General features: G+C 34.7%; 1 protein-coding gene across 1 annotated transcript; it reads left to right on the top strand.

The window, feature by feature from the left end:
* The first annotated feature begins 6,984 nt into the window (after positions 1–6,984).
* On the top strand, positions 6,985–11,477 carry LOC115976183 (6-phosphogluconate dehydrogenase, decarboxylating 2). Its single transcript, XM_031097329.1, has 2 exons — positions 6,985–7,489; positions 9,674–11,477. Exon 2 carries the CDS (start codon positions 9,682–9,684, stop codon positions 11,137–11,139), a length of 1,458 nt encoding a protein of 485 aa, XP_030953189.1. The 5' UTR covers positions 6,985–7,489; positions 9,674–9,681; the 3' UTR covers positions 11,140–11,477.
* Positions 11,478–11,901: the final 424 nt, after the last annotated feature.

The raw sequence follows: 11,901 nt of genomic DNA, 5'->3' as shown, positions 1-11,901 counted from the left end.
ATGAATAATGATGATTAGTTATTTAGTTGCTTCCTGCATCATCTGGTAACTAAACAGGACTACCCATATCTTGCCAGGTCAGCATCCAGTTTCACTCATGCGGGTCCTAGCTGACGTGGATAATTGTCTCAATTTTTTTTTTTTTAAAAAGCAAATTTTACTCCTAAATTATATATAAGAGTTTAACTGTTACCTAACTACTGTAGTTTTTTTTTTATGACCACCTACCTAGTTTATTTTAATACTACTATTACCTACCTGGTTTATTATAATTAGTATTAGATAAATAATAACGAGATGTGTTTTTATTTATTTAAATAAATTAGTTTGGATTATTATTAGTTTTATTGATAGGTTAGATGAAGTTAGTATTTATCTTTATTTATTTGGAAGACTATTTAGCCTGTCTTGTATAATGTATATTCAAATTTTGACATTGAATAGTTGTCATGAAATTTTAAGAAAAAAAATTGTTAGCTAGTTTAAGGATCCGTTTAGATACAGCTGAAAACTGAAAACTGAAACTGAAAACTGAAAAATACTGTAGCAAAATAATTTTTAAATGTGTGAATAGTACCGTGGGACTCATTTTTAATGAAAAAGTTGCTGAAAAGTGAAATTTGTGGGTCCGTAAACAGTACATGATGTGCACTGATTGGTTGAAAAAAGTTTGAAAAGTCAAAATTTGTGGTTACTGTTTATTGAACAGTGCATGAACAGTAACCGCAAGTCTAAAAAACGCGTGAAAAAAAAAGGGGGAAAAACGCAAACGCGCTAGAATCAGCGCAATCCAAACGCAGCTTAAATGCAGAGGTCTTGACTCTCTCAAAATAGTATATTTATCAGGAGGTCTTAGTTCCTTCAAATGCAGCAAACACAAAAAAGGTATATATCAATCGGTATTAGAGCAGGTTCTGATAGAGGACCATTACATGAAAAGATTGGAAGCCATGGAGAGTAACTTGGCTTCTGTGAATTCAAGATAGTAGCAGATGTTTAAAGAAATGAAATAGATGCTGAGATGCTCGTTGTGATGCTTGCGCGCCTTGATCAAATTGCAAGTAATCAAAATTTGGATCAGGCAAAAAGTTTACATAACTGAGGTGAGACTGAAAAATCCAACCATGAATTAACAAGTTCGAGTTATTGTTAAGAATTCAATGTGTCATTTGATATTTTCCTAAATCACTCATGTGTCAACTGTCAAGCAACTTCATTGATTTGTATCAAGCTAATTAAATTGATTCCCAATGGGCCTTTAAAAGTTTTGATCAGAAGCAAAACAAGATATCCATATTATAATGATATGTTTCAAAGTACATTTATTTATTGGTTTACCTGAGTGTTAGTGTACCCTAAATTTCGAATATGATTTTAGGGAAAATTGCACTTAACCCACCTATGATTTGGCCCAATTTAACAATGCCTACATGTGGTTTAAAAGTTGTCACTTAATCCACCTAAGCTTTAATCTGTTAGTAGTCGTTACCCACCTCTCCCATTGCAGTTAAAAAAATGCATTTTATCTCAAAAACATAAAAGAAATCGAATCAACCACCTCTAAAAAAAAAACAATTCTAAAGCCAAACTGTTCAACCCGTTCCGTGCATAACAGGAGAGCAATGCAATCCAAGACACCACATTTCCCTCACCCATCTCATCAAAAACTCTCCTCCCATCTCCAACATTCTCAATTTTCATGTACGTATCAACAAGAGCAGTCCCAACACTAACATCATCCACAAACCCAGATTTTATACATTGACAATGCACCTGCTTGCCCACGTTTTGATCAAACAAACATCCATAGAACTTCAACACACATGACATGGTCAACCCATCAATAGGTAAACTCGAATGATGAAGACCCACAAAGATAATGAGAGTCTCTTGGTTACATGATGGCCCATTATTTGAAACTTCAATTTTTGCTCTCCTAAAATTTCCAGAGACCTAGAGTTTTTTGTTGCAATTTAAAAATTATAAATAAAATAATTAGATGGCCCCAACCCCAAATTTCATGGCCTAGGCTTTCCCATCAAAGAAAATTCAAACACCTGGGTTTTAAAAATGACCTGAAAAGAAATAACTTGGCCTAGACTTTCTCATTGAAGCAAATTCAAAAATCATCAAATCAAAAAGAAATTCAAACCAACCCAAAAAAATTTGAACCCACAAATCCATTAAACCCATAAAATTCAAACGTACTACAATTTCTTTAGCTCTTTCAACCATTTCTCCTCCAAATGAAATTTGGTTTTGTGTTTTTACTTCTTTAGTGGAAATGGAATCCCACTCAAGCCCTTTCTCGTTGTAATCATAGCCCTAATCTTAGGAAAAAGAACTTGAAGAAGAACATGAAGAGGACGAAGAAGATGATTTACGATAACATTAACTCCACTTACCTTGCTTACAAATCCATTTTGTACGTTATCTATTGTTGTTGACTTGTTTCTCTATTTCTTTTGTTGGAGATGGGATAAGAGATTTGTGAAATTTTCATCTAGAAGATTTTAGGATAATTGGTTTTTTTTTTTTTTTTTTTTTTTTGTTGGAGGAGAAGAAGAAGGAGAGAAAAGAGGAGAGAGACATAAAATATAATGAAAAAGACACATTTACCTCTATTTTTAACGGTGGAAAGGAAGAGGTGGGCAACAGCTACTAACAGATTGAAGCTCAGGTAGTTTAAGTGACAACTTTTAAATCATAGGTTGACACTGTTAAAATGGACCAAACCATAGGTGGGTAATGTGCAATTTTTCCATAATTTTACGACAATCTTGCAAGTGTAAAATGATATCTTGAGGAGCTTATTTTGAATTTGAAACCCTAGATTAGATAGTTTGAATTGTTAAACCCTAGCCAATAGGGGTTAAGTCATTGGCCTTCATGACCTCATTGAAAAGATCAAATGCTTATTTTGGATTTTGAAACACTATATTAGATACGGTGTGAATTGTTAAACCCTGGCCAATAGGGGTTAAGTGGGACTTCAAATGCAATCTCATGGCTAACAGGGGTTAAGTTGAAGTTAAGGTAGAATAAGTAATGCAGCCATGGCTAATCGAGGTTAAGTTGAACTTAAGGTAGAATAAGTATCTATCAATCTAGTCACGTGCCTAAATTCATGTAGTTGGGCTTGCAGTTGGGTTTGGGTTGTTATAGTTGTAGGACTCAAGTTATAATTAGAGGTTCTCAAAATCACATATAAATCCAAGTTCCACCTAATAAACATCCAAGTTGGGACTCAAAATACACTTACATAACACAAAAGTAAAACAATCCAATCCAATCAAATTCACTCATTTTGGAATATCATAACCATAGACTTTAGCATGCTCATCTAATTCAAGAAAAATATGAAAAATGTGCAAGGATATTGTAGAAAGTGAAATTTTCTACCAATCACAAATTGCCACGTCAGACCATTAAATTCATGTAATACATTAAAAGCGGCTAATAACAAGAAGCCAGTATTATTTAGTGGGTGTCACTATCATTATTCAGAGACCAATAACAATATTCCAAGTGTCAAAGAATAAAAATTACAAAGAATACCTGAGAATCAATCAGATGTTAGCATGTGCTAAGTTAAATGGCATAAGCAGTCTAATTAAAAAATGCCATGTGTTATTTTAAATTAAAGCACTATGGCTAATCAAATAATGTCATGTGTTCCATGGAGGACAAGACATAAAGTCCCTCCATTTAAATTATGATACATGTCATTAATGATAGCCAATTATGTGACATCACACCTCCCCAAGACTCCTATAAATAGAGACCCTTCTAAATTTTATAGGAAGATTTTCACACACATTCAAAAGTCTCGAAACTCTACTGGAATTAAGCTCCAAAACCTCCAAGAATTTCAAGAACTCCAACCTTCGAATCTTAACAACATTTGAAGAGAAATCATTCAAGTCATCTTCCTAGATCTCAAAGTGCATTGGAATCAAGTCCAAAAGTGTTCAAAAACTTCAAAAGATTGCAAGTTAGTAAAGATCTACGGATTCAAGCCTCTAAAGCCTTGAAGAACTTCCACTGCAATCTTAAAAGACAGAACACACAAAGAACACGAAGAACATTTAAAGAACACACGAAGAACATTTAAAGAACACACGAAGAACACATGAAGAACATTCAAAGAATACACGAAGAACGCAAAGAACACACGAAAAATGTGAAGAATGAAGGATTCCTAACAAACACATAGTTAGAGATTCATTGTAATTCTACTTCAAAAATCTTTTGATCTCGTTATCAATCAAACTGAGAAGCATCTAGTGTTCAAATCAAGTTTATACTTGAATCAAAGATTTTTCAAGGAGATCGAATCAGAGGAGTATTTTTTTGTAACTAGATTCAATTTTAGAAAATTGTACTTACTCATACATCAATACAAATTTACACTTGTGAAACATTGTCAATTGTTTGATTTTTAAACTTGAGATTTTGTATTTATAGATATGTCTATAGGCTAGTCAATGAGTACGTCATACAACATCCAAAACTCTATACGGGTGAATGTTAGAGTGGTGAAAGTTGGGATATAGGTTGGAGCACACGATCCAATTCAAGGTCCTAAACTCAGGGAAAAATTTATTCGTTAAGCATGTTCCTACCCAAAGGGATTTTACTATATTGTTAAGGTCTTTACACGTTTGTTTGTATATGCCAATTCTCATGTACTATGGTGGAGTTGTGTAGTGGACCAAAATACTTCTAAAACCTCTGAAATGACCAAAATACCTCTAAAATTTCTAAAATAACCAAAAATACTCCCAAAACCACTAGATTGAGCAAAAAAAAAAACCTCAAAAACTCTAAAATGACCAAAATACCCCAAAACCTCTAAAATGATTAAAATACCCCTGAAATGGCTAAAATGACCAAAATGCTCTCAAATCCTCTCGAATGATCAAAAAAATTGAAACCTTTAAAATGACCAAAATACCTTGAAACTTTTAAATTGGCCTAAAATATCCAAAACCTTCAAAATAACCAAAAGCTTTGGGTTATTTTTGTTCATTTTGAGGTTTCAAGGGTATTTTGGTCATTTCAATGGTTTTGGCTCATTTTTGGTTATCTTAAAGGTTCAAGGATATCTTGGTCATTTTAGAGGTTTTAGGATATATTTTTTGGTCATTTTAGAGGTTAAGGAGTATTTTGGTCATTTTAGAGATTTCAAGAGAATTTGGGTCATTTTAGAGGTTTCAAACTTTTTTTTTTTTTTTTTTTTTTTTTTTTTTGTGTGTGTGTGTGGTCATTTTGAGGTTTCCGAGGTATTTTGGTCATTTTAGAAATTTTGCGGGTATTTGGGTCATTTTAGAGGTTTTAGGTTTTTTTGCTCATTCTAGAGGATTTGAGAGCATTTTGGTTATTTTAGCGATTTCTAGGGGTATTTTAATCATTTAAGAGTTTTTGTGGTGTTTTCATCATTTTCGAGGTTTCGGGGATTTTTGCTCATTCTAGTAGTTTCAAGGTTATTTTGTTCATTTTAGAAATTACGGAAGTATTTTGGTTATTTTACAGGTTTTGGGGTATTTTTGGTATTTTAAGAGACTTCAAGGCTATTTTGGTTATTTTAGAGGTTTTAGAGTATTTTTGGTTGTTTTGAGGTTTTGGGAGTATTTTGGTCATTTTAGTGATTTTGAGAGTATTTTGGTCATTTTAGTAATTTCGTGGGAATTTTTATTGGATTTATGGTATTTTTTTGGTAATTTTAGAGTTTTCATGGGTATTTTGGTCATGTGCCAGATTTCGAGTGTATTTTTGAGGTTTTAAAGGTAGTTCGGTTATTTTGGGTCTTCAAAAGGTATTTTGTGGTTAAAGGGTAATTTTGACATTTTTAGGTGTTGAGGCTATTTTTAATCAATTTGTTATTATAATAATTTTAATTGTTTATAAGAACATTTATGAATCAAGTATATGAATGTTACAGTTTTGGATTATGATTGGAATGTAATTAATGAATCAAACACTTTAATCTTGTATTGTTGAAATGTGATTACATGAATTTAAGATTACAAGAATGTAACATTACACCTTGATGTAACATCAAGCGAACCAAACGCCCCCTTAGTGTGTCTTCTTGTTCACTATCATTATATTTTATCCTATGTATTTCACTTAGGGGGCCTGTTTGGTTTTGGAGATGGAAAAGTGAGAGGAAAAAAAAGGGGGAAGGGATGGAAAAGTGGGAGAGTAGAAGAAATTTTACTTTCCCTCCTTTGTATTTGGTTGGGAGTGGAAAAGTAAATGAATGGAAAAAAATGAGTTTGTATAAAATTATTCATATGCCCTTGTTAAAAAATAATGCCTAATTAAAACAAACAATTAGAAAAAGACGGAAGCAATTATCCAAATTTATTAAAAAAGAAAAATCAAGCCCACAAAAAAAAGTTTAAAAAAAGAAAGAAAACAAAAAGAAAACAAAAGAAGACACTATCATGCACAAGAAAGAAAAAAAAAATTAAAAGAATAAACAAAATAAAAGGAGGCACCATCACTTCCATAACCCCCCCCCCCCAACAAAAAAAGCAACGCCCAACACGTAAGAGGAGGAAGGAGGGTAGTTCAGTCATTCACTGCAACTATTCATCTTCCCTCTATTTTCTCCTCAAATTGGGGAGATAAAATTTCGATAGAATAGAGAAAATACATGGATCTCACTAATTTTCCATCATTCCTCCCTTCTCTCCAATCAAATACTTATAAAATCAATTTTCCCTCCTCTATTTTCTATTCTCCCTATTTCACCCCAACCAAACATACCCTTAATTTTTTTTTTTTCTCATTTACAAATTGTTAGTGAGGTTTAGGTCTAGTGCATTTAATGCACTGAACCCGTTCAGATGATGATACATATCTAAAAATAGACATATCATTATCTCAATAAGTCCACTGCAACTAGTCACTCAACCCAAATGTCAACCACAAATTGTATTGAACCGCCCGTCATTGTAAACCATAGTGTAGCCCCATTTCGAAGGTACACATGTAGATGCAATCCCACACTCGGTGATCTCAAACCATCACAAACTCCAAAGACAACCTCCAAAAAATACACACCCATCTGAAAATCTTCCGGACCCACATTAATGTTGCCGCAGAGACCCATCCGAAAGTCATCCCTCCACGTCTCCAACTCCCATTCTCGATCAGAGAGAGAGAGAGAGAGAACCAAAAACTGGGGATGATGTAAGCCGTTGATTATTACCACGTCATGATACATAGTGACATGGCAAAATCAGATAGGTGGTGGATCACTTACTAAAATAAAGAAAATGCCCACCTAACACAAAAATAAAGTGCTAGCCAAATTTGACTCGCCTGTTTGAATAAACACGTAATTGGTTTGGTATATAGCTAATAGTTGGTAGGACTACCCTTCTCATTGATATTTTCCCAAATCTTTGCTCTCTTGGTTTTTGCTTGTTCTTCCTCAATTTCATTCCTTGTATCAATCACAGAAGAAATACTTCAGGTTTGGATCATTTTGCCTTTTGGGTATTAGTTTATGTATTGTATAGGCATGATATTTGTGCTGTGTAGTTAGATTTCTGATCTGGGTTTTCTTTTTTATGTTTAGTTTATTGGTTTATTGTCACTTAATTATTAATTTTTTGTGTTAATTCTGTATTGGGTATGTGTTGTTTGTGCATGATCTTGGTGATTTGTGGGGTTTATTTTTTTCTTTGTTTTAAAATGATTGGTTGATAATTTTTTTTAGAGATGTAAGACTTTATTTATTATGACTTATTATTTGGATCAGTTCTGTAATTAGATTGCTTTTGGTTATAACTCACCAGTCATCTGGTATATAATGGGGTTTGGATCTGCGGCAGTGGGTCTTTGCTTGTTTGGTCAAAATTATTTTTTGATGAATGGTAATATTTGATCAAAAGAACACATTTTCAAACACCAAAAAAAAAAAAAAAAATTTAGCATTTCATTGCAGCCCACATCAGTTTGCAGAGGATAGATGTGACATCCTATTTATCCACAACATCTAATCCCCAGTTTGGTAAATCCACACTGATTTGTACACTCAGATCTATTAGATGAGACCAGATTCTACTAGTAAAAGAACATTTGAAAAAAAAATGATGTTACACTCTCCAACTTATTTCTACAGAAAACATATAGGATGTCCCCTCCATAACCCCATTTAACCAGACCTTCCCTAGTTGTTAGGCTATTTTAAATAGCTAACCAACAAATGAAAAGAGTTTTTAGGGATAGCTATGCGATGACAATCTATTTCCACAATCAACCTCTTCATTGTTTGATCCTAATTTCATTTCAAGCTGAAGAGCTGGTAAATTCCTTAGATTTTGCAAGTAACCACCGTATAGAATCCTCATTTGCTAAGTCAATTTGTGATAACCCAGACTGAAAATTCACCAGGACTCACGTCTAGTGATTCCCTCCCTTCTTTTCTTTTCTCCCTCTCTCTTTTGTAATAATTCTGTTGTTTGGTTTTCTTTTATGTTTTTTCTCTGTTTTCTTCTTCTTGTATTTTCTGGGTTTGCTCTATGTTCTTCATGCATAGAGTAGCCTTTCGTATATATATCATTCTTACTTATCCAAAAAAAAAAAACCATTTACTCAGATCTAGTTGTAGGGCAGAACCAGTAACCCTGTTTCAGGATGCTAGAAACTTTGGCATTCACATTACTTGCAGCTTCCAAGATCTTGGCCTATTCTGTTGGGTTTAACAATTTGCTATAAGTGAATAAAAGTTTGATATTTTCCTCTCATTTTTTTTTTTTTTTTTTTTAAATTTTAATCTTACTATGAGAATCAGGTTGTTCAGGACAAGAGACATTTACCAATTGGTTTATCATCAGACCAAGCCACCTATTGGTTTTTGGTGTAAGGAGATTAAACCCCAAATCTCTTATTCAAGGATAAGAGACTTTACCAATTGAGCTAACTGGAATCCACTCATTTTTGTTCATTTTGAGACTCAAATATGCTGGTAGTTTTTACTCTTACATCTGTATTTTATAGGAAATTGAGGATTCACACATTCTCTGTTGTTATATTGGACATATGGATTTCCTTTTTCTTAAGGGAACACTCAATTTGATATTTTTTAAAGAAAGATGGAAAGTCAGGAAAAATTAAAATAAATAAGTAAAACCTAGTTATTTAAGCATTATCAAAATGTTGATTGTATAAGGGGCAGGTTGAATTCATTGAGGAAAGTAGAAAGAATTCAACAGAATCTGTAACTCCAAATATCTTTGCAAATCTGATGTAATATCTTTAGTTCAGGCTAAAGCTTTTGGACTTTGTGTGTCCTTGTTTTCCTTTTTGCTTGTTGTAAGCTTCCCTCGGTGGATGTACTGACCTTTGTATTTTTTAATTTCCTCCTTTGATGTCAATGGGTTTCTTTTCATGTTTTGAGTAGGGCCATGTGATTTGTTTCTGTTCTTTTCTTCTTATGCATATACTTACTGAAGAAAATGGATTGTACTGTTCATTCAGAGATTCCTGGTTTCATTGCTCATGTGATTTTATTGAGTTTTATTCTTCATAAACTACAGTAGTTCTCAGCTTTTATTAAAGAATCAAAACAACTTTTTTCTTAATGACCTTGGATCACATTTTGTTTCAATCAAAATATTGGATTTGTCTTACTGGCATCCCACATTTTTGGCAGGAAAAAATATGGCTGCACCCCCCAAGCCTACAAGAATAGGCCTTGCTGGTCTAGCCGTCATGGGCCAAAATTTGGCTCTCAACATTGCTGAGAAAGGCTTCCCTATTTCTGTATACAATCGAACTACCTCCAAAGTTGATGAGACTGTTGAACGAGCTAAAAAGGAAGGGAATCTTCCTGTATTTGGTTTCCATGATCCTGAATCTTTTGTAAACTCAGTTCAGAAGCCTCGTGTCATAATTATGCTTGTTAAGGCTGGGGCACCAGTGGACCAAACCATAAAGACCCTCTCTGCTTACATGGAGAAAGGTGATTGTATAATTGATGGTGGTAATGAGTGGTATGAGAACACTGAGAGGAGAGAGAAAGCTGCAGCTGAATTGGGTTTGCTCTATCTTGGAATGGGAGTTTCAGGTGGTGAGGAGGGTGCTCGTAATGGACCCTCTTTGATGCCTGGAGGGTCTTTCGAGGCTTACAAGCATATCGAAGACATTCTTCTTAAGGTGGCTGCTCAAGTTCCAGACAGTGGCCCCTGTGTGACTTACATTGGAAAAGGTGGATCTGGAAATTTTGTAAAGATGATTCATAATGGAATTGAATATGGTGATATGCAGCTGATTGCAGAGGCATATGATGTATTGAAATCAGTTGGAAAGTTGTCAAACGAGGAACTACGAAGTGTTTTCTCAGAATGGAACAAGGGCGAACTTCTGAGCTTCTTGATTGAAATAACTGCAGATATATTTGGAATTAAGGACGATAAGGGTGAGGGATATTTAGTTGACAAGGTTCTGGATAAAACCGGCATGAAGGGTACTGGTAAATGGACTGTACAGCAAGCTGCTGAACTATCAGTTGCAGCTCCCACAATTGAATCTTCTTTGGATGCAAGGTTCCTCAGTGGGTTAAAGGAAGAAAGGGTCAAAGCTGCTGAAGTCTTCAAATCAGGTGGCTTTGGTGATATCTTGACCGACCAAGTAGTGGACAAGAAGAAGTTGATCAATGATGTGAGGCAAGCTCTCTATGCATCCAAGATATGTAGTTATGCACAGGGGATGAATCTGATCCGTGCAAAGAGTATCGAGAAGGGATGGGGCTTGAAGTTGGGGGAATTGGCTAGGATTTGGAAGGGAGGGTGCATCATCAGAGCCATATTCCTTGATAGAATTAAGAAGGCATATGATAGGAACTCTGACCTTGCAAACCTTCTTGTGGATCCAGAGTTCGCTAAGGAAATCATTGAGCGACAGTCTGCCTGGCGAAGAGTTGTATGCCTTGCTATCAACTCTGGTATTAGCACCCCGGGCATGTCTGCCAGTCTTGCTTATTTTGACAGTTACAGAAGGGCAAGATTGCCAGCTAATCTGGTCCAAGCTCAGCGAGACTATTTTGGTGCTCATACATATGAAAGGACTGATGTGGAGGGATCCTTCCATACTGAATGGTTCAAGCTTGCCAAAATGTAAGATTTTAGTTTTGGCGGTATCCACTTGAATGGAACTCATAATAGTCCTAATAAATTTATGCCCATGACTACGCTGGGCAGAGCTGACACTACCTCTACTTGGTGAAATTTATCACAAGTATTCTGTTTAATTGCTTGAAGTTTGTTTATGTATTTTTGTCCTGGTTGTGTTTTGGCAGATCCTGCTACTTTTCTCATTGTTTTCTATTGAATTGATCCATTCTATTGCCCCTTTTTTTTAGTGAAGATGTCTTTTGGAGTGGGGTACAGTACTGATTTGTGTTAGAATGTATGATCATGAAATGCCATAAAGAGCCTTATGTACATCATTTCTTGCTATTCTTTTTCTACTGCATATTACAGCCTATTGAATACCTCATTGTTCCTAAAAATTCCTCGCGCGTATTCCACCATGGAGGTGCGACTAGTCTGAATGACGTGCTAGCTTGTTCCCTGATTAACCAAATGAGGGAGAAAGACACTGGATATTTCTTGTATCTTATAGTAAATGAAATAGTGTGTTCTGAAGGGTATGAAAAGCCTTCTTGTTCATTTATGCTATATATCATTTTATTCTGCCTTAACTTCGCTTTACTTTACCACTATATACCTTTGTGCGATAGTCGCTTTACAAATATATATGCTTGTGGGGTGTGGAGGACAAGAGCCAAGGGTTTAAGTATCCAGAAAGGAGCTTTACACACACACACACACACACACACACACACACACACATATATATATATATATATATATCTAAATA

This window comes from Quercus lobata, chromosome 2 (genome assembly GCF_001633185.2).
Source record: "Quercus lobata isolate SW786 chromosome 2, ValleyOak3.0 Primary Assembly, whole genome shotgun sequence".
Taxonomy (NCBI): Eukaryota; Viridiplantae; Streptophyta; class Magnoliopsida; order Fagales; family Fagaceae; genus Quercus; species Quercus lobata.
The sequence above is the reverse complement of the archived record's forward strand: the minus strand, read 5'-3'. Positions and strand labels throughout refer to the sequence as shown.

What these genes read in the sequence shown, in the direction of transcription:
- LOC115976183 (XM_031097329.1), top strand. Translation starts at nt 9,682, where the DNA reads ATGGCTGCACCCCCCAAGCCTACAAGAATAGGCCTTGCTGGTCTAGCC.